Raw genomic sequence first — 23,591 nt, forward strand, 5'->3', positions numbered from 1 at the left:
GTGGGAATTATCTGTTGCCTTTTTGGAAGGAAAAGGGATCCATTTTAATACTTCTGAAACACTAAACAAAAGAAAGTTTAAGATTGCCTCTCATGGGAAAATGATGAAAGTTACTGACCATGCAATCCGATAGCCACCCCACTATGGGGCTTGGCTATGGACCATCATCATAGTCTCCTCCTCCTCCTCCTTTCTCCCAAGCAATCTGTTTTGCTGGCTTAGGGGAGCTTGTCCTTCTAAGTACTTGCCAGGCACTTCTAATCCCATGCAAAACCGGGTGTCCACAGCATTAGCTTTCAACACAATAGGGGAAGGGCAGGCTAATAAAACCCACCCTCCAGCACTGCAGGTGGCTCTCATCTTGGGCCACTTGGCAGCGCCTGGGGCCAGGCACTGGTCCAAGTGCTGGCACTCGCAGTGCATGTGACAGCTGCTCATTCATGAGAAATCGCTCCCATGCGTAGCAGCTGAGCCAAGTGCATGGCTAGAGCAAGAACCTCGGGGTCTGCGACAATTTAAGCATACAATTTGACATTGCAGGCACTGGTAGGGAGTCGTCCTTTTGACAGCTGGGTGGCATCAACAGGGAGAAGAGGGAAGCTCTGGTAGCAGCGCCTCAAAGCCATCAACACAGGACATTGAAGTCACACTTTCAACACAGTTTACTACAGCTCTCTCGTGTAATGTATAAAACATTTAGTGCAACATGGTACAAAGTTCTTTAATAATAATAATAAAAATCCCACACTGTTTCCCCACATCATGCAAAGGTAGCTTGTTCCTTTTCCTCTGGGTTTATTGGCAGAGAAAAAGTTGTCCATAAAGCTTCTTATAGGCAGTGTCCAACGTTTTGAAAAGAAACGAGATCCTAAAACTGGGCAGCAACTTGGCAGCGTAATGGACAAGCCCTCTGTAAGGTAACCTGTGTGATCATCGGTGCTGCTAAAGGGACAATCCTCCCACTTGTGTCTACTGGCTTTGATAAAACACCTGCATATTTCCAAGAGTCCACAGCCACAGACTGGAATGACTGGCCGCTGGAGGCCGCTGTGGGACAGCTTTCCGTAGACCGAAGGAGCTGGGAGGGGAAGGGAAGGACTGCTGGTTATATAGAGAAGCATTGATGCTACTAGGTCAGTACAACAGATTTTTCAACGTGAAGATAAAGAGCAATGTTCTTTAGGGCAGGAAATCATCTTGCTGACTTGTTTCCTTTTTAAGAGCTGAATTGAGTTAGAGCTCCTGCCCCGAAGCAGTATATGTACAGGACATTTTACATTTCTAAAACAACAGACACAACCTAGGGGCTCTCTTTCTGCTTTGCTCTTCATTCCCATTCACTTTTTTGTTTCCTCCCTTCTGAATACACTAGGAAGGCAAGGAGGGTGGAAGGGTGTGTGCGTTCTCAAGTTACACACACGGAGGGGGTTTTTAATCTAGGAATAATAGTTTGCGGAGGCAGATTTGGTCCGGGGAACATTCTGAATGCTTTACTGGAATGCTACAAAGCCCTCCTTTGCGAAGGAAAGAAGATGATTTTTTGAAGAAGCATTAAAGCTTGAGTAAATACAGCGAGTTTACCCAGAGAGTAAGTGAGGTGAACATGTGGAACCAGCAGAACACATGGGTGACATAAAACCTCTGCGTGGACACATACCACTTGCAAAGCACCATTAATTAAAGCAAATGCGTTTATCTCCACAAGATGCTCTGATAGGGGCAATCAAAATTTACGATGTCACTCCACAGGAGGAGCGCGCTCTGCTGCCCCCCCCCCCCGTCAACCTCCTCCTGCCAAAGCAGCTAAGCAGACTGGCATGTGTGGCTGGCAGCGTGTGCGCTTGCGTAGATTCGGTTGTCTCATGAAAAAGGTTGCAACTAGCTGCCAGGAAGACTTTTAGGAAGACAGCAAAACAGCCATTTTCTAGGAAGCACAACTTTCCCCCCTTATCCTAGAGACCAGAACGAGGGGCTGTAAGAGTGCTGGTCCACCAGGTATAACAAGCATTTCCAAAACAGCAGAGGAGGAGCACAGCTGGCTTACTCTGGCAGAAAGTAGGCACCCTGCCTTTACTGAGCCCCAACATTGTTAACACCATGTCTTTCACAGAAAGAACAGCAGGGGTGGTTTTGTTTTTTGGCCGCAGCGTGTCCTTGAAGTCCACTTATTGTGGCTTCTGCAGGGCTGCGAGGAATGGTGGTGAAGGGTGCTGCACCTGGAGAAATAAAGCTGAAGAAGCAAAATGGCACACACACATAACGAGAGAGAGGGAGGAGGCTACTCAGAGGCCCTTGCTTGCCTGGTGAAAATTCCTTGGGGTAGTTAGTGCAACTGGAAGTAAAACTTGGGTCAACGTGTCCACACATTCTCTGCCCTGTGTTTCGGTATCCCAGAACCAAGTCGGAGCCAGGCCCACTTAAAGAGGCAGCCACCTCCCCACTTCTTAAATCATTACTTTGGTCAGTTTGAATGTCTTTTAAAAGTTTAGGTTTCCACCCCCTGCAGTCTCCAAAGGCGTGGCAGTGGGGTTTAATAAAACCCAGAGGGCACCCAAATGCCTTTCTAGTAAACAGAACTGTGTATAGGCAGCAGTACTGGGGGGAATCAAGGCTCATGGGCTGTACCTCAGTGACACACACACACAGGCTGTTGCTGGATTGCAAGTGGCACAAGCAATTCAGTTGTGGTGCCAATGGCAAAACAACCCTATATGCATTTTCCATCCCCAAAACAAATCAGAAACACCTGGAGACGGAGGGAGGTGGCAGAGGCTCTCTGCCCTGGAAGAACTGCTTGCTGCTTGGACTATAGGAGCAGTTCTGGTGCTATTCTCTCCCAGAGCAATAGGCAGCCCGTTGAGTCCTTTCTGTCCCTCTCCCAATACCAAGGCTCAAGTTCTGTCAAACCCAGCCCTTTTGATAAAACAAGCTTCCTCGAAAAACAATGCACCCAGCTTTGGCACAACGAGAGCTCCAACAAAATCAATGCACTCTGGGGATTGTCCTCTGCATAATAATACAAGAAGAATATTGTGTGTCTTTGAGCAACAGAATTACAGGGCAAAGGACAACCGATGAGAACTGATGGAGGGGGAAAGCTCAGTTAGGAAAAAAACCACTATATACAGTGAACACATGGACCTTCCATCTCCCTTTGCAGTTGGGCTGGGTCTTCACAAGCATTCTGGGGTGCCTGAGTTCTTCCAGTCCCAGAAGTTCAGAGGGACCTCATGGTGGAGCTGAGTTGGGATCCAAAAAAGTACAAAGGCTGAATAAAAAGACAACAAAAACACTTCCTTTGGGTTCCAGGTGCGTCTTCACCTCTCTGTGGGTCTCTCACTTTTAATCTATAGTCCCTGGGTGGATGCTGAGGACAGGAGGCTCCAGGCAAGTGGGTGAGTAGTTCAGGTGTGGCTCTTTGATCCACAGCAAGGGGACTCCGTTCTTGCCTTCGGAATTCTTGCTGGAATTCCTGCTTTTGAATCGCACCAGCAATATGGTGATGATGAGGATGCCGAAGATGGGGAAGGGGTAAAAGAACACAAAGTAGAAGAGGGAGTCATTGGAGCAGATGATGGACTGTAGAGACGAGCCTGGAAGAAGTTCACACAGGGAAGGGGGGAAGAGTTAAAACATTCAGAGCAATGAAACTTCATTTGCTGAGCACCTGAGCCTAATGGCCACTAAGCAAAGGCAACGGTGGCTTAAATGGGAGACCAAGACAAGCCGAACTATGTGAAGAAACTGCCATTTTTTCCCCTTGGCTTTTCTGCCTCAATACCCCAAAGTTTTATTTTGTTTACCCTGTGGAATGGGCACTAAAGTGGGATTGATTTTCTTAGATTCTCTGCCCCTATGAAAAGGGATCTTTCCTAGCCCTAATGTGTTTAAAAAACACACATGGATACACAATGCAAAGGCTACAGCCTGTTATACTTAGAATTTTAGGATGTAATCTTGAGCCGAGCCTTGGAGATCAAGAGTAGTGTCCTGCCTATTTTGCCTGGCACTGGGCCACTAGAGCATAAAGAGAGAGCTCCTGCTACACAGAGTTGGGGAGGGAAGTTGTAGTCCTCCAGCTGTTGTTATCGACTCCAACTCCCATCATCCCTAGCTGGCAATGCCAATGGTCAGGGATGATACAGGTTGTAGCCCAGCAACAGCTTGGGTTAGGCCACAGGTTGCCCACTTTCATAACTCTAGATTTAACACTCATTACAAAGCCTCTTTGTCTGAAAGCTGGTGGGCTGTCCTACTTTTGGAATGCAACAGGTGCCCCATTGGGCTGCAGGAGACGTGCGTTCAGTGTCATCACAATACATACTCGCCCCTCTCAGCTGATTCAAGGAAAGCTTCAGCTGTTAATCAGCTACACAGAATGCCACAGTCACTATTATTCTGCAAGTTGCTTCTATGCTCCACCCAGTGAAGTTTAGAACTTCCATATGGTTTCACCCTTGAAACATGCAGCATGATATATGTAATTCTCAACCCTAAACACATGAGCAGAATTTGCAGGTGTTACCAGGAACAGCTGAGGGATTATGGCAAGATGTGAAACAGGACATTCTCTAAGAATAAGGAGACTCAGCCAAGCCCATGCCTTTTAGGCCCAATTGTAATCAACAGTGAGTGAGCCCTGGCAGCAGTGCCAAATTGGGAACTTCTCAACCAAAAGAACCACTGTCTCTGTTAAGTTTTGGCTTCCCTACAAAACTGAAATTCCAAGATCTTCCCCATTAGCTGAAAAAACCTTAGCCAATTTCGCTCCCCTCAAGCTGTATTACCCCTGGGCCTCTACACACAAAATCTCTCCCCCTACTAAAGACTCACCTGAGTCTTGCACATAAACAGCCATAAGGCCGGAATCCTCCTCTGCAAGTTTGTACCATGCTCCCCTGGGGTTGGGCAGCCACTCTTCCACCCGGCAGGAGTAATTGCCAGCATCTGTAGCCCCTGCTTGCAACACAGTCAGCCGATAGAGCACAGCTGAGAGCCTCTGGAAGCGCAGCCGGCCTTCCCAGGGGCTGGCTTCTCTGCTGAAGATGGCATCCTGGCCTACTCTTAACAAGGCCTCCCTTTCTTCTGCATACTTGCGACCAGCAGGCCCACTTTTCTCTTTAATCTTCACGCTGAACCACGTCACGGCAAAGCGGGAGTCCCGGCTGGAGAGGGAGAGGATGTTGCAATCCAGATGGAACTGCCCCTGCTCTGTCACGGTGAGGTTGGCCATGGTTGTGTCCACTTGCAACGAGGCATCTGAAGATGGTGGGAACATGCACAGAGACTGGTTAACTTCTCTCACTGTACAGACATAAATGTACAGACATGGCTTCTTCAGGAGGCCTGATCACTGGCCAGCTAAGCAGGACTTAATCTCCCTCAAATTGGAATGGAGTTTGCCTGTGACGGCTCTCTCCTGTCTTCAGGACTAACAGATCCAAAGAGGGAGGAGAAATGGAAAAGAGCAGCCTTTACAGATGCACTGCATACTTTTAGATCATTAAAGAAGGAACTGTAGGGAAACAAAGGGTTTGAGAGGAGAGTAAGCCCATGATGCAAACAACACAATGGGCGGGACTGTGCAGCCTCTTTTATTACACTGATTGCAACTTGCTTACAATGAGCTGACGGCCATGTCTCTGTCCCAATCAAGACATCCTCTGAGAAAGACAAGAAGTTGCTGTGCAGCCTATTCTTTACTCCAAGAGCCACCATTATAGAGAGTCATGATGAAGACTGCAAAAATGTTCTCCAGCCAGAAAGAGCTCCTACAGTAGCTTACAAATAAGCTTGAGGTATCCTGTTGAAGGGTGGTATTTGCATTAACAGGAAGGGCATGGCTACTAGGCTCCTGACACCTCTAGTAACATTCAAATGAGGGCGATCATGACTAAGGGCTGCAGTAAGGGCATATTTATAACACAGCCCCTCCCCACCCCCATGTCTTGTTCACCATTACTGGAGCTGTGTGGGATAGGACCCCAGGGAGCACCAGAGATGCCACTCCTGGGACGTAGGAACTGACACCAAAATGCAGCCAAACATTTTCAAGGGTGGAATTTCATAAGCCTTAGCACATAGCAATAGGCACAAGGACTGCTCAATACATACAAAAACAGAAGGATGTAGTGCATTGGTACCATTTGCTACAAGACATAAGGTGGGGGAATATAAGCTATGTTATTAGAAATATGGCAATACTTATACTGTACATTCACATTGCACTTACTAAAAAACAAAAGCTTTCCTTTATAATTAGGAATACAACCAACTGTATATTAATAAAGCCTCATCAATCTTTTCCCCTCCTTCAGAGTTTGTACTATTTCACTGGCCTCAGGGTTAGAAAATCTGATCAACAGCCTCAAATTATGTTTTTGGGAGAAGCAGAGAATTCATCAAAGTAAATGGACAGGACAAAGAATTCCTGATGTGTACAAAGACATTTAATTATTTTCAAACCTTGTGAGTCAAAAATTTTATGGGGCATAATGATTCCCACCACCTCTTCATTCCTCACAACTCAAAAGTAGCTGTTAAGGTTTCCACCCTCAAATTAGAACCGTTGGTCTGTCTTGGGGCTGTAACAGGTCATCTGAGAACCTTCAGCCCCAAAGGAAGATTTTGGAAGCTTAGTTGCAATGTGTGCAGCGTTCGCAATTACTAATGCCTGGAGACAACTCTTTCCCCACAGAGACACTTAGCTCTTTCTTCTTTGGCCTGAAAAATATTTCTCTAGCAAAGATGTTAGTGATAAGATTTTCACGTTCTCCCAAGAGCTGGCTTGCAAATCCTGTCCTCAGCCCTGGAAAATCCTATTCAATCGCAAGCTACGTTTTGGGCATTCCACAGGCACCAACCAGTCTGGCTGAAGTGCACAGGGACTGTGAGAGGCATCTGCAAGCAGCTGCACCAATTTGAAGGGTATTTCAGAGGCCAAATTTCACCATCTTAAACTTGTGCTGCACGTTAGAAGCTGTGACTGAAATGCGTACAGACTTAATTTAAGCACTTCAAAGCCACATTATTTCCCTAGTTCTTAGAAATTTCTTTTGTACTTTCATTTTACCTAATTTAAAACGTTACCCTTGTGGGAAATTGTGTTGCCAGTAAATTCACTGTCAAACTTTCCGCATGGACATCTCACCAGTCAAAATGACTGTGTCCTCACCTTTCCTTCCTATGAACTCTGAGGTTAAAATCTTAACCTGAGAAGCCAACCAAGCACCCAAAGCATACAATTATCTCCCATTAACTCACACACATTATCACAACAAACCAATGTGAGTTTGTAAACAGAAAGCTGTTTTATAACCCTCCCCCCCAAACCCCCCCCCATTTAAATGCATTAAATCAAAACAAGATGACCTTGTTTTCAAAACATGCCTAAGCTTCCTTTGCTCTTGTCAAGCTCTAGGGTTTAGGGGCTTAGAGACCTTGGAAAGGGGGAAGGAGATGACAGATCCTTCCTCAGTACCAGAGAAGAGAGATGGCACAAATTTCAAAATCCTAGTAAGGGATCTCTGTGTTTGGAACACTGTTTCCCTGTTTCATATTTAGAACAGAGGTTGTGGAGGGTCCTGAAGAAGCTAAAGTGTGTATTACCAGCTGCATCCTAGTGGCTTAGCTGCAAATGTTAAGGTGTGATGAATCTAGGCAGAAAAAGAAAGGTGAGAGATATTGACCATGTCCCTACTCCTATTCCCCAGCTTAAAGGGTGAGTGCCAATATTTATGTAGCCAAAAGAGCACCTCCCATGAACAAGAGGATGGTAAAAGCATGCTTGGGTGAAAACCCTCAAGATTTGCAGAACAAACGGAAAAATAACTGAGGAGGCAAAAAGCTCCCGAAACCTGGAAGGGGGAGCAAGGACTGTGGGGTAGGGGGAAAGGGGAGAGGAAAGAAGTGGGGAGAGAACAAAGATACAGCTGCCCCTAAATACTCGGCCTAGGCAACTTGTCTTTCTCCAAATATTAAGCTGCAGTTCCTGTATCTATATGGTGTGCAGTAGGGAGAGGCATTCTGTATATATAGCAGCTGGATGTTTCTCACAGCAAGTTCCCTCACCATAAGCAGTGATTGAGCTTTTCTTTCTTGGTGGCCCAAAGCTCCGGACCCACAGATAACTTTACCTGGCTGTTTCACCACAATGGTTGTTAGCCCAGACAGGTCCTCTGCCCGTTTGTACCATGTGTTTGTGGGACCCAGTATCCACTCCTCCACCCGGCAGTCGTAGGTCCCACTGTCCTGCACAGTCATGTTCTGGATGGTGAGCAGGTAGAGGCCTGGAGAGGGGCTTTCCAAGCGCAGCCGGCTCTTCAGATCGTTCAGGGCTGACAGCTCTCCGTATAACAGGGTGGCCTGGCGAGTCAGCTTCAGCACTGCTTCTTTCTCCGGGTGGCCAGATTTCCACACATACCATTCCACAGACAACTGGGAAGCCTGGCTGCTTCGGTTGGTGACCAGGCACTCTAAGGTCACCCATTCGTTCTCCAGGATCGTGATGTTCTTCTGAGTCTGGTTCACTTCCAAAAGGTTATCTGGGGGGGGGGGGGAGAGGAAAAGCAACAACATAAAATTAAAAAGAAAACCAGTTGACAACGCAACAGGACTTAAGCAGTAGTTTTGTTTTATATGCTTCAGCTCAGCATTATATATTTGCTTTTAATGGTATTAATCTAAAGAGATCCCTCCAGGGGAAGGTCATTGGGTTCCTTTGTGCTCTGCACACTGTTCAGTTTGGCCCTGAAATTGGAAGAACAATAAGGCATTTTTGTCCTTCATGCAATCTGCAGACACAATACCTACTTAATAAGATTTAGGGATTGCAAATGTACCAAACCAGACTATTTGGAATATCAGCAGCAGGTCATCACCAGGGATTAGGAACTTCCTTTACAGCTGGCCTTAATTGGACACAACTTCCTCCAGACTGGCTGCCTGGAGCTCTTTTATACCGATTTAGTGTGATTTGCTCTACAGTGCCAACCACATCACAATGTGATTTCTTGAATAGCATGGGCTCTGATTTTTCTTGCAGGCTTCTCGCCTCTTTCTACAGAACTGAGGTTGAGAGGACTTTCTTCAACAAATGCAAGGACTGAAATGCAAAATGCCACAATGTACTCCATCATAGTGAAAGCATTAAACACCACTTGAAGCTCTCCAAATGCAGCGCCAGCTAGTTACTGAGGACTAACCACACCTTGGGCCAGTTACTGAATCCCCTGGCACACTCAGAAACCCTGATATTGTACGGTCTGGAAATTCAGGTCTCAGCCTAACTTGTGGGAAACTTCTCTATGTGCTTTTGTAATATTGAGGATTATTTTTCAATGCTGAGAAAGCAAATGGCCCTGACTCCTTCCTCTTTGCTTCCTGTGTCAAAACAGTGACCTGTTGTTCTTTCCCAACTCTGCTGGGCTGATATGAAAAAGCAGGTTGTCCTTCAAGGACAAATGTTTAGATGTCAACACAAAGCTTTCTGGAGCAATGCTTAGCTGCTGGGAATTGCCAGCCATCACAGGCTTTGCTCTATAATAGACCTCACCTTTCTGCCTCTCTATTTGTTGGCTGGCGGTTCATTGATTTATTCAACACTTCCTTACTTCCTTCACTTTCCATTCCTGTCAGGGAAAGGATCGCCCCTTAGCAGCCCACTTCCCTTTTCATTAAACTCTCATTTCTAAGAGCTCAGCACATGAGAACAGAAACCATCACCACATCACCATTGGGACCCAGGCAATAAATAAAATTAAAGTGTACAGGAGGGGAGGAATTTGACACAGAGCTTTCCCAAGCAAACAGATACCTCTCCATCTGATCACTATCAATGAGATACCATCTCAGAGGCATAGAAGACCGTCTCCTTCCATTAAAGCCTGTTTGAGCAAACAGGGGGAAACACTTCCTTGCTCATGCACCAGGACCATGAAAATCTAGACTCCTGTAGTCAGAAACAGAGGCATTCTCAAAGCCAGAGGTTTTATAACAGCCTTCCCCAACCTAAAGGTAAAGGTACCCCTGACCTTTAGGTCCAGTTGCGGACTCTGGGGTTGCGCGCGCATCTCGCTCTTTGGGCCGAGGGAGCTGGTGTTTGTCCGCAGACAGCTTCTGGGTCATGTGGCCAGCATGACTAAGCAGCTTCTGGCGAACCAGAGCAGCACATGGAAACACTGTTTACCTTCCTGCCAGAGCGGTACCTATTAATCTACTTGCACTTTGATGTGCTTTCGAACTGCTAGGTTGGCAGGAGCAGGGACTGAGCAACGGGAGCTCACCCCGTTGCGGGGATTCAAACCACTGAACTTCTGATCGGCAAGCCCTAGGCTCTGTGGTGTAGACCACAGCACCACCCGCATCCCCAACCTAGTGCACTCCCAATATTTTGGACTACAACTCCCATCTTCCCACACTGGCTCAAGGCTGATGGCAGCTGGAGTCTAAAACATCCAGGTGAGGAGCTAGGCTGGAGAAGGCTGTTGACAGGCTTTCCCCATGAACCACAGTCTGCAAACAGTATTATCAGTTGTGTCCTGAAATACTTTCGAATAGCAAAAGCAGCAGTCTGGTGCAGGCAGGGCAGGGTGGCATTGCTCACTTGCCTTCCCCACCCCAAGCATCAATGTCAGTTCCTGAGTGGGAGAGGGAGGAAGTGTGGGGAGCTCAGCGCAGTGCGGGTATGGTGGTGGGGCTATTCGGATGCTCCTGCTGGCAAGCCTGCACTGCACTGAGCCAACCCATGCCTCGCCCTCCTCTCTCTCGGGAACTGGCATGGATGCTTGGCACTGGGAAGGCAAGAGAGCAACGCCACCCTGTCTGTGATGCCCCACTGACTGCTATTGAGAAGCAGGAGATCCTGAGCTATACATAGGTTGCCAGAGTATGAATATGCAGGAGAACATGATTTTGCTGCGAGAATTTACTGAAGGCATATTGCCCTTTCTTTCTCTCAGATTTGCTCTCCTAAAGTTCCTGCGACGTGCGGAAGAATGGAAATGGGGCTACAGTGACACTCCCGCACAGATGCGTCCGTACAGCATACCTGCAGTGGGGCCAAGATACATGCTTATGGTGGGAACAGAGGCTTAACTTTCCTTTGGGAATTTGCCAGGCAGAGTGTGCAGACAGGAAGTTGCTGTGGTTCAGGAAACAGCTATAGACATGAAGTCTTAGGCAAGCTTCAGACATGGCAAGTGAGATATTACCTGGCAACTTGACAGTGACTTCCGTCCGGCCAGACACTTCCTCAGCCAGCTTATACCAGGCATGGTTGGGATTGAGCAGCCACTCTTCCACGTGGCAGTAATAGCTGCCGCTGTCGCTGACCTGGGCTCTCTGGACTGTGAGGCTGAAGAGCCCCCCGGACAAGGACCTCTCAAACTGCAGCCTCCACCTCAGCCCCTCTTCCTCAGCATAGGTGCCATACTCAAAGACAGAGTTGTGGGTGGTCTTCAGGATGAGCTTCCCGTCTGTGTCCGATGGCCTGTGGACATACCACAGGACGGCAAAGTGGGAGTCCGGGCTGGTCTGAGACTTCACAGAGCAGTTCAGGGGAATGGGCTTGTTCTCCACGAGGGTGATGCTCCGCTTGGATTTGCTGACCTGCAGCTTTGTCACTGGAGGAAGGGGATTGGGTGGGGTGGGGGGACACAAAAGACAGAAAGGTTAGGGCAAACAACAACCACGACCATTCAATTATTTTTATTTGTTTACTTTTTCATTCCAACCTATGTATACAATGCCTCTGCACATGTGAAGAGTGCCTTTCTTTCACCAAAATTCACCATGTCTGGGAATTTTCTTTCTTTCTTTCTTTCTTTCTTTCTTTCTTTCTTTCTTTCTTTCTTTCTTTCTTTCTTTCTTTCTTTCTTTCTTTCTTTCTTTCTTTCTTTCTTTTTCTATCTGCATCTGTTTATAGAGGTGGGGAACCACTTTTGGGCCACCCTTCCAGGGGATACATGCCAGTGTTGGGCGAGGCCATAAGCAAAAGTGGGTGAAGCTATGGATGTGATTTGCCTTCATACAGAGCAGGCATAGGCAAACTCGGCCGTCCAGTTGTTTTGGGACTACAACTCCCATCATCCCTAGCTAACAAGACCAGTGGCCAGGGATGATAGGAGTTGTAGTCCCAAAACATCTGGAGGGCCGAGTTTGCCTATGCCTGATACAGAGGGCTACATTTCAGCCACAAGGTTTCTACAGCATACAGGCACACCTGTTCCATGTTCCACCATAGCAAGCAATAGGTGTTTCTCCCAGTTCAAAGGCACATCCCAGAAAGACGAAAGCACCCAATAAGGGCACAGAGCTGGGCTGATGAGCCGCAGTGCTTGGGGAGAGCCCTGAGTGACAAAGACTTGGGGGACACATTTTCCCCCAGCTTTGAGGTTCCTCACACCTGGGTTTATACAAATCTACCTAAAGGTAAAGGACCCGTGGATGATTGTCTAGTCAAAGGCGACTATGGGGTATGGCGCTCATCTTGCTTTTCAGGCCGAGGGAGCCGGCGTTTGTCCACAGACAGCTTTCTGGGTCATGTGGCCAGCATGACTAAACCACTTCTGGTGCACAGAGGACTGTGACAAGGGCCAGAGTGCACAGAAACACCATTTACCTTCCCGCCAGAGAGGTATCTATTTACCTCCTATGCTGGTATGCTTTTGAACTGCTAGGTTGCCAGAAGCTGGTACAGAGCAACGGGAGCTCACTCCGTCAGGCAGATTTGAACTGCCAACCTTACATCTACCTACCTATAGAGTGCTCTTTCTCGTCTTTTATCTTAATTGAGCTGGCTAGGCCTAGGCTAAGTCCTTTGAGCATCACCTCCATAAACGTCTAGCTGCTTGCTGCATTTAGCTTAGTTATATTTGCCTTGTGCTTTGTTTTCTCCCTACTTTTTCATGTAATTTTTAGACTTGCACATCTGGCATTAGCTCAGCCCTCATTTTCTTATCTGATCAGCTTTTGTGGATGCGAGTTACACTATATCATTTTGTACTGTTTCTTTCTTAGGACAAAAAGGTGTGTAACTGTATCCTCTTTTTAACACCGTACTTTTCTTCCGTTTAAGATTGCTTCAGCCTTGATTAACTTCTCTGAATGTGTCAGCAAACAGAAGATGGAGTTAGCTGAGGATTTAATTATTCCAGGATAACCAATCATGTAAACAAACTCTTAGCAGACTTTACAATTAACTGTGAGTTTGAAAGGATAATTGCGTGTGTGTGTGTGTGTGTGTGTTGTTTTAGCAACCCCTGTATACTGTACCCATCCATGTCAATATGTAGATCATCCCAAGTTTTATAAACAGTTCTTCATTGATCATTAAAAAAATATATCAGAGAATCCTATAGCAGTGGCAAAACAGGAAATATAATGCAATTCCCATCTCACTTGTGTCTGTTCCTAAACTGTTCCCTGGAGAAACAGACGCTACAAAAAATGGAACTCACAATTCTCTCTAACTGTAGGTCTGGGATTTCATCGTAACGAAACCGAAGACAAAAAAACGTTGATATAATATGGAACAACACACACACACACACACACACTCAAAGTCTGACACCAGCACATTGCTACAAGTTTCAAAAGGAGAGAGGGCACCCTCCCTGGAGTCTTTCAAAAGCTCCCCAATTCCGTTAACCCTTCCATGCCAGACTGCTTTGGAGGGAATGGAGATAAGGTGAGGCACAAAACATTCTGATAAAAAAGCACTCTCGTGACAATAGAACTTTGCTTTTCCTAATACAGCATGCAAGGTTTATGCATCCTGGCAACACATTAAGAAGTTCCCCTGGAGCCTATATTGCCGCTGGCTTTAATCAGTATGCTAATAAAGACTAGATAGCTGTGCTCTGCAATGACATGACATATAGAGGAAAGGAGCCCTCATCTCCTCTCTCTAGGGAGCTCGCTTTAATAGGGAGGCTTAGGCTCATACTGCTGAGTAGATACTTTCCACCTTATTAATTTTAGGAGAATAACCTCAGCCACCAAGAGGGGGCAACGTGACCCAGTGCACCTTCCTGGCTGGTGCCAAGAAGAAAAACGTTATTTCATGTCTCTGCCAGTGCTTGGGAGTCCTTGGGATGAAAAAGCAACAAGGGAAAGGAACCAATTCACAGAAATTCTACTCCTCCTACTGCTGCCCCCCCTCCCTTGCTAACAGTTTATTTTTAATTGGTACCGGATTATTTTCTGGCACTGTTGCTAAGGAAACCTCAGTTGCTATAGTAACTGTATATGTTAAATGGGCAGCCTATATCTGCTAATAAAGTACCACACACACACTCCAGCAGAGCCACGGTGTGTGTTGACACACATGTGCACATGCTGAGCATGCTATCTGCCCCTCTGGTTTTTTTTTTGGGGGGGGGGGCATTTTGCTGTGGCATTCAAGATTTTTGAAGTCCTCTTCCATTTTATTTCCTCTGAGTTGTAATAAGATGGAAACATGTGGCAGTCTCTGTTTTGCATTCACATGCTGGGTGTTTGCTTCTCCAGACTGGAATGGTTGAGCTAATGAGCTGTCTGTGCTGGCAAAAGACAGACCTTGCAAGGTTTATTGTTCATACCAAGTTGGTGTGACCCCTTTGTGCCACCATGTGGCCTAACACCATAAGCCCTCCCCCCACTTCTGTCAATTATAGCTGCCCATGTACAGTGGTACCTAATTTGTTCCAGAGGTCCGTTCTTAACCTGAAACCGTTCTTAACCTGAGGTACCTTAGCTAATGGGGCCTCCCGCTGCTGCTGCGCCACCAGCACGCAATTTCTGTTCTCATCCTGAGGTAAAGTTCTTAACCCGAGGTACAACTTCCGGGTTAGCAGAGTCTATAACCTGAAGTGTCTGTAACCCGAGGTACCACTGTATTGGGAACAGCTAAAAACATATCTTGCAAATGGTGGGCAGGGCATGCAAATGGTGGGCAGGGTAGTGGGATCAGACATGTCTCACCGCTTTCAACTTCAGGGGCCCCCAGGGTCCTTGTCAAAGGACAACCAAAATCCTGGAGCCATGACTCTTATAATTACATATAACTGTAGAACCTCTCTTGGACTTCTTGGATGGAAAGCAATAGGAATGAGTAAGCACTGCCTGGATTGAAGACTGGGAAAACATCAGCAGAGGGAGGAATAAATGGATATTACTCTAAACTGAACATCGGATTAGGATGAGGAACACTTGCTAACACAACCGACAGATGGATAGCTGGAAGTCATTTTTATCGATCTCTCTTTCTCTTAGTATTTTGTTATTATTCTTATCTTTCTGTCTTTCGGCATTCTATTATTATTTCATAGAATCATAGAGTTGGAAAGGACCCTGAGGATTCTCTTGTCCAATCTCTTGCAATGCAGGAATATGAGCTGTCCCATATGGGGATTGAACCTGCAACCTTGGTGTTATCAGCACCTTGCTCAAACCAAGTGAGCTATCCAGGCTCAGAATGATTTCTCTTAATATTCCTACTCATTATATTTGCATGCAGATGAAGGTGATTGATAGTCTACAGGACCTTGAATGAGAGACAGGGAAGGGGAGAACTGGGAGGGTACATCCTTTTCTGTATGGGACAAAAAGTGGGATATACTTGTGATAGAGAATCTTATATTTTTCTATCTTTCTTCTTTTCTTTTTGTTATCTTGGTGTACTGCGAATTTTTTTTATTGTACTGCGAAATTTTTTAAATGAAACTTTATTTAAAACAAACAAACAAACAAACAAACATACATCCTGGAGCCAGCACTGATTTCCAACCCATGTTAAACTCAGACTGAGCTGGCTGCGCGTTTAGCTCTGCTTTCTGAGCCTCTGCACTTTTAACACAATACCAGTTCTTCCAAGGTTTGAAAGGAGAAACCATGCATACCTATCATAATACTGTGCCAGAAACACATCAGCATTATGGAAAAGGGCATATTCCATGGGGCAAGTACACTTTGCCACTTAAGTGCTTGCAATTATTACTCACTCCAGACATGCATCAAGGTACGATGCTGAGTTATACACTGACACGTATGGGTGGCAAATTTGGGGTTTTATTTCTGCCCGCATCATTGTAGTCAGCGATGGAATCATGACTGAACACCAACTCTTCTCTAAGAAACATGCCATGCACCAAGAAATAAAGAACAGGGAGACAACGTGAAGAGCCACTAGCCGCACATTGCTTTGGGCAGATGTATCTGAAAGGCACAGAGACACCAAGCACATCAAAAGCCATAGCTGCTTCTGTGTTTCAGGTGGCTCAGCTTGTAGCAGCTTCTCCTACACAGCAAACCAATTTCATGTGTGGAGTAACACAGTTAACCAGTGGCTGCTGCTGAGATGCCAGGAGACCAAAGCCTTTCCGCAACACCTGCTCAATAAGCTCTGGGGAAATAAAGCAAGGACCTGAGAGGAAATCATACTTATGCCCGTTCATTCCTAATCCAATTGCTACACCATCACTTGGTAACCTGGAGGAGTTGAGCAAAGAAGTAGTTAAGCAAAAATAGTAAAGGGCATTAGGCACAGCTTATGTGGACAGTAGGTTATTCCCAATGCCACCTGCTAATGCACCATTTTAACTATTTCTGGTCAAAGCAGCAAGGTTGCTTAAACTTGGCAAGGTGTAACAAGTCAAAACATGTTAAATATGGGATTTAAGATTAGCTGTGAGCAGTTATGGTTCCCTTGGCCCCAGGGCAGAATGCAATTGCTATCTCTCTACACACAAAAGAGGCCGTCTGGGGACCAAGAAGTGAAGAATGACCTTATCGGAAGCTACTGAGGGAATTTGGCAAGGAGAAATGTAATTATCTACTGGAATTTGTCCGCAGGGATTCAGACTCCCTCCTCACACATCCTTGCTCTTGCAACACAGGAGAGGAACTCCGACTTACAAGTGGCCAACACACACAGTTAAGATTTCTTTGGAATCATCTGCAGTTGGCAAGCAGCTCTGTTATGCCTGTACAGTGGTACCTCTGGTTACGTACTTAATTCGTTCCGGAGGTCCGTTCTTAACCTGAAGCACCATTTTAGCTAATGGGGCCTCCTGCTGCTGCCATGCCGCCAGAGCACGATTTCCATTCTCATCCTGAAGCAAAGTTCTTATCCCGAGGTAATATTTCTGGGTTAGCAGAGTCTGTAACCTGAAGCGTATATAACCCAAGGTACCACTGTACTAGTAGTTTGGGGGCTATATCAGAGTCACCAGAACAGGCTATAACAGTATTCAGTGTGGGGTTGTTGTTTTTTAAACAGCTCTTTCACTTAGGTGTTCCTTTTTTAAAAAAATATGTGCAGGAGACCAGGGCCCTGTGGGACTTGACGTCCTTCCGCGGGGCCTGCAAGATGGAGCTGTTCCGCCTGGCCTTTGGTCTGGGCCCAGTTTGACACCCCCCCCACTCTATGGGACCCTGTACCTCTTTGGCCCTTTTATTGGCTCATGTGGGACCAACATGGATAGCTGGCCCTGATAAATACTTGAGGTTCCCGACCCCTATGGTTGTAATTAGTGGGCAGTCATTTAATTTTATCCTGATTCTAATTTTTAAGCTGCATTTTAATCAATTGTTTGATTGTGTTTAGCTGGAGAGGGTGGGGTATAAATAAAAATTTACTTACTTATGAGTTCATCGTCACAAAACATGAAAGTTCTGCTGTCACCATTCCTGTTTTTAAACAGGCGGAAAATTTCATTATTTTTCCAGAAGGCACCTAAGCAAGCCCACTGCTAGCTAAGATCTGCACCCAAGAACAAAGCAATACTCCCACTTTCACTGTATTTTTATAACTGCAGACACATTGTTCAACTTTGCTTCGCCGGTGTATAGTTTTGGGTGGCATGCCATCTGTCTCCTTGATAGTCCCTATTCTATCAGAGAATCACAGAATCGTAGAGTTGGAAGGCTCCCAAGGGTCATCTAGTCCAACCCTTTGCAATGTACGAATCTCAACTAAAGCATCCATGACAGATGGCCATCCAACCTCTGCATAGAAACCTCCAAGGTCCACAACCCCCTCGAGGGAGTCCGTTCCACTGTCAAAGAGGAACCAGAGTAAGAGCACTCTATTTTTATTAATTTACAAATTTGAAACTGCATGTTTGTATACTCAGTAGGAAAGGGCCACACCTCTTTGTCCTGGATCACTCCCACATGGGCTGCAAGGAGCAAATAGGAAGGCTATGCAGTCTTTGGTGCAAATTGCATTTTCCTCAGTCAGCCATGTAAACAGGAAAGACACTCTGAACGGCAAGGGGCTAAGCCAGGCTTCCTCAAACTCAGCCCTCCAGATGTTTTGAGACTGCAATTCCCATCATCCCTGACCACTGGTCCTGCTAGCTAGGGATCATGGGAGTTGTAGGCCAAAAAGATCTGGAGGGCCGAGTTTGAGGAAGCCTGGGCTAAGCAATGACTCCATCTGCACCTTCAGCTTCCTGCCCCTAGAGTGACCCGGCTCTCATAAAATACTGTAGGGCAGAAGTATCAGACACAAAACATCTCATCTTTTAGGCTTAAAAAACAACAACATCCCTCCCATGTTATATTGCAAGATTAAAGAAAGAGAAAATCAGATCAAATACCGCAAGCTCTCTGCTAGGGATAAACTACAGAGGCAGGACACAGGCTCGCCTCCCATAATTCAACTATTAAGATGATTAATCTTGCCAAAGACACCCTTGGCAAAACATTCTATTTAAAAAAGAAATGGGAGGGAAGTAGAAGGAACTGGTCAAGAACTGAAGGGGAGCTGGGGTGGTGGGAGAAGGGGAAAGAGAATGACGATTCGCAGAGCAGCGCCAAAACCAGCAAAGAGTCCCATGGGTTCCCACATCTGAGCTCGAAGGGGAGGCAGTCAAAGGCTGCTTTGTCCCACTTTGAAGGCACTCTTCCCCAGAGGCTAGCAATCTTCAAAGACAGCCTTCTCCTGGAGAGAACTTATGAAATATTACAAAGTTTCCCAGAGCTTGCCCTAGTTTTCGGAGCCTCTGACAGAATTTGGCCTTTTTGATGTAGGAGAAGGGAGGGCAACAGGCAAAAATGAAAAAGATACAGAGGGGTTCTTGCGAATCACAGGACAACCTTGCACATACGTGCACACGTACACCCCCAACCCCCCCCCCTGGCTAGTTCAATTAATCTGAAGTTACAAGACTTGGGCTACAATCCTAGCACCACTTACCGCAATGAACAGGCTAGGTAGACATTCTGTAAGCACTGCACTGTAAGACCACCGAGTTCCACTACAGGTTTCACACTCAAAAGGCATTTGAAAATATGCAGGAAAACACAGCTGAGATTTCCAGGAGTATTTATAGCTTGTTTGCAGATGTGAGAATGCCCTTCAAACACTAAAATGAACCTAAGAGTATAAGACCCCTGTGGGATCGTTGTAGCTTTCTGTTTTCACAGTGGCCTAAGGGAAGCCATTGTGCAATAGCCAGAGCGGGCCCCAAACCATCTAGCTACCTGAAGCAAATGCGCTTCCACACTCAGCTCAAGGTGTATAGTACCCAAGGCTAGTCAATTTATTTTGGCACCTGAAGCAGAAAAGTCCCACAAGCGTTCCTCCATCACAACGGCAGTAAAAATACAACCATAATCACCATGACTTAAAATAACTAACCGATACTGTACTGCAGATCTGCTATCTGAGGCAGCTGTTTAACACTAGGGCCGGCCCTAGCAATGGCACTGTCCTGTTCATGTTCCCCAACAGCTGTCATTCAAAGGTATGTAATATTATTTGTGGTGAACTACATTTCCCACTTCAATGCCTATTCACCAGTTTGGAGAGATCTTTTTGGAGGTCGCTGGAATCCCTTTTTACCAATCTGGCCAATTAGGCCTCATTCAGCAAACCCAGTCACCACATTGCTCACACCGAACTCTTTATGAAAGAGTAAAAAAAAGACTAGTCCCAATACAGCGACTTGACTGCTCCCATGTTCTGCTGTAATGCACAAAGACAGGCCTTGCAATGCCTTGGTAACTTCCAGGCTAGATTACAGCAACACGTTATACGTAGGGCTGCCTCTGAAGATGGTTTGGAAACTTCAGCTGGTGCAGAATTAAGCGCCCAGGTTGCTCACCGGGACAAGACTGTTTGCACACATTACACTGATCCTGGCTGGACTGCACTGGCTTGCTAATTAGCTTCTGGGCCCAATTCAAAGTGCTGGTTTGGACCTATGAAGCTTGAAATGGCTCAGGACCACAATACCTCAAAGACCGCCTCTCCCCATACAAACTGACAGGACTCTGCAATCATCCTCTTCTTCATGTGCCTTGTCCAAGACAGTTTTTGAGGGTGGCAACATGAGAACAGGCCTTTTCTGCAGTGGCTCCCCATTTGTGGAAGGTCCATCCAGTGCCTTCGTTATACAGTGGAACCTTGGGTTAAGTACGTAATTCGTTCTTGAGGTCCGTTCTTAACCTGAAACTGTTCTTAACCTGAAGCACCACTTTAGCTAATGGGGCCTCCCGCTGCTGCACCGCCGGAGCACAATTTCTGTTCTCACCATGAAGCAAAGTTCTTAACCTGAAGCACTATTTCTGGGTTAGCGGAGTCTGTAACCTGAAGCGTATGTAACCCGAGGTACCACTGTACTTCTTTTAGGTGCCAGGTAAAAATGCTCCCCTTTAACCAGACTTTTGGCTGATTAATATTCTACAGCCTTTTAAATGTGTTTGGGGAAAGGTTGTTGTTTTGTTTTTGTTTTAACTACAGTGGTACCTCGGGTTAAGAACTTAATTCGTTCTGGAGGTCTGTTCTTAACCTGAAACTGTTCTTAACCTGAAGCACCACTTTAGCTAATGGGGCCTCCCACTGCTGCTGCGCTGCAGCTGCGCGATTTCTGTTCTCATCCTGAAGCAAAGTTCTTAACCCAAGGTACTATTTCTGGGTTAGCAGAGTCTGTAACCTGAAGCGTCTGTAACCCTGTACCACTGTATCTCTTTTGTGCTTTTATCCTGTATTTTTATCTTGTGAGCTGCCCTTAGATCTTCGGATGAAGGGTGATAGATAAATAACAACAATACTTTGGAAATATATTGGAATTCACACAAAATCTGTGCAAACACAGAGAAAGAGAGAGATATTGAGAGAGAGAGAGTACTAAGTCTTTAAGCCTGCCCTTCCTCAAAATAATATTATTATTACAGCTTCACTTCCTGTGGTTTCGTCCCCACAGGGAAAGGAAAGGTTAGGAAAATTATGCAGTGAGACTTGACAGTGTTGGAGACTTTGTACTAAGCAATGCAAGTGTTCACCTCCACAATATAATCCATTTTGTGATTACCTGCTTATGAAATGGCATGAAGTCATTATGGTTTATCTTTTATACAGAAGGAAGTTGGCACATTTAGTTGCATTAAAGAAGGTGGTGCTTGATAATAATTAAAGAAAAACAAGCATAAGTCACTCTGGGGTCAATCCCTTCTATGAAAGGAGTATGGAAAAGAACAAGGAGAGGGGGAGTTAATTCACAACAAGGTTAATTTACTCTCTTGGAGAATCAAGGACAAATAAAAAATAATATAATTACAAGGAAGGGCAGAGTCACAAATAATGTGGCCAGGTCCCTAAGGTACATGGTACCCTGGCTCCTGCATGTGCTATTCTCTTGCAGAGCAGAATAAAATTCCTACTCAAACTGGATTAACAATACTGGAAATTGCATTAGGCAACATGGGCGGCAGGATGGTGCAATGAGAGTATGAGCAAGGGAAACAACATTAGGCTCTGCGACTATTATTACTGCCGTTATTAACTTGTCACTTTGCCGTAGTATTGCCTGAAAGCAGGCCAACATGATTGAATTACTGGAGAGGAGAGTGGAGAACTGTTTCTTGGTAAATATGACAACATTAACTCTTTCCTGAGATTCTCACAACTACTCTCTGCTTCCCCCTGTCCCTATACCCCTTCCCCAACAAGCTGCAGAAAACCACTAGGGCAGATTCTTTGCTGAAATAATCTTAACAAGAGAAGGACTTATATTCCAACATTTTTTTTTTTAGCATACAGTACTGCCACAGTAGGTTCAGCTAGGCAAAATACTGCCCCGCCCTTGAAACCAATTTATTTTATAATTTATTTAATGTGTCCCACTTTCTTAGGCCTTCTCATTTTTGTGCTCCTGAACTAATAGCTCTCAAAAGTCCTGTGAGAGCATGGAATGTACATCCCTCACTCTGGGAAGCTGACAGTGTGATTTCTTAAGCCAGTTCAAACAAAATTAATTGTCTTGAGTGTACCATGGAACAGCTTTCAAAAGCTGCAGTTAAAACTCCCACATCAACTGCTTGCTGAATTTTCTGCACATCTGTAGTGACAACCTGCTTGGACTACTGCAATGCACTCCATGTGGGGCTGCCCCTGAAGATAGTGGTGGCAGCTGGTGCAGGTTGCGGTTGACGGACTGGTAGATGGAGCAGCCCATAGGACAATGTGACACAGGCCCTGAAAGCCCTGCATTGGCTGCCACTGAGCTACTGGGCCCAATTCCAAATGCTGGTACAGTGGTACCTTGGGTTACATACGCTTCAGGTTACAGACTCCGCTAACCCAGAAATAGTACCTCGGGATAAGAACTTTGCTTCAGGATGAGAACAGAAATCGTGCTCCGGTGGCAGCGTGGCAGCAGTGGGAGGCCCCATTAGCTAAAGTGGTGCTTCAGGTTAAGAACAGTTTCAGGTTAAGAACGGACCTCTGGAATGAATTAAGTACGTGTAATGGTTCTAGGGGTTGCTCGTGCGTAAGCCGGTACAAACACCTGGGTGTATTGCCTGAGTGAACCATTTCTGTCCGGACAGCCACTCACCCGTGGCTGTCTCAATCGCTGGCAGAATCCGTCAGTGGGCATTTCTTAAACTTCTTCCACCAAAGAAGCTCTTTGACGCCTAGTCTCCTCCTACTATCTCTGCGCGAAAGCCTTCTGCGCAAGGAGGGCGTAGGCAGCGGAGGACCTCTACTCTCCCCGCTGGTCCCCAGCATGGAGTCATGGGACCGCCTCACCGCTTCCCCCATCTGCCCCCCTTCTCCACTGTTGCTACGCTGATTCTCTTCCCCAGAAGATGGGCTGCCTCTTCCAATCCCGGGATGCTCTCTGGAATCCCTCTGGATTTTGCTCTCTCCCTCCGGCACTGATGGCAGTTCCCTGACAGTACGTAACCAGAGGTACCACTGTACTAGCATATAAAGCCCTAAATGGTTTGGGGCCCAAGTACCTAAAGGTGTGCCTGTCCCAATAACAGCCACCTTGGCCCCTATGATTGCCCAGTGGGGTTTTGGGGGTGGTACTGAAGAAGAATGTCCCATTTCCCTATATTTCTCTGTTTTGTTAATCACAATAACATATATATTATTTTAGTGATTAACTGAATCCTAAAATGGATTCAGAGCAAGCTGACATGAAGTGATGCTTAATACTTTCATAACTCTCTCTCCCTCCACCCACCCCTAATTAGTGTAAGATAAATTATGGTGGCAGGATGGAGAGGAAAGTTCAGGCAGCTAGGTACTACTAGTGAATATCCTTTGTGAGATGAGGAAGAAAACGGTCACTGATTAGAACATAAGAAAAGCCTGC

General features: G+C 46.0%; 1 protein-coding gene across 2 annotated transcripts in view; it reads right to left on the reverse strand.

The window, feature by feature from the left end:
* Window positions 1–644: 644 nt before the first annotated feature.
* Window positions 645–23,591, reverse strand: part of IGSF3 (immunoglobulin superfamily member 3) — a 109,522-nt gene continuing 86,575 nt past the window's right edge. For both annotated transcript variants that reach the window (XM_081907860.1, XM_081907861.1), the window contains 4 exons: window positions 11,211–11,621; window positions 8,136–8,543; window positions 4,834–5,259; window positions 645–3,593 (listed from right to left, as the gene is read on the reverse strand). In XM_081907860.1, coding sequence (XP_081763986.1) covers window positions 3,343–3,593; window positions 4,834–5,259; window positions 8,136–8,543; window positions 11,211–11,621 — 1,496 coding nt within the window. In that variant the 3' untranslated portion in view covers window positions 645–3,342. The remainder of the gene's footprint in view (window positions 3,594–4,833; window positions 5,260–8,135; window positions 8,544–11,210; window positions 11,622–23,591) is intronic.

Source organism: Podarcis melisellensis (assembly GCF_964234715.1).
Source record: "Podarcis melisellensis genome assembly, chromosome: 4".
Lineage (NCBI taxonomy): Eukaryota > Metazoa > Chordata > Lepidosauria > Squamata > Lacertidae > Podarcis > Podarcis melisellensis.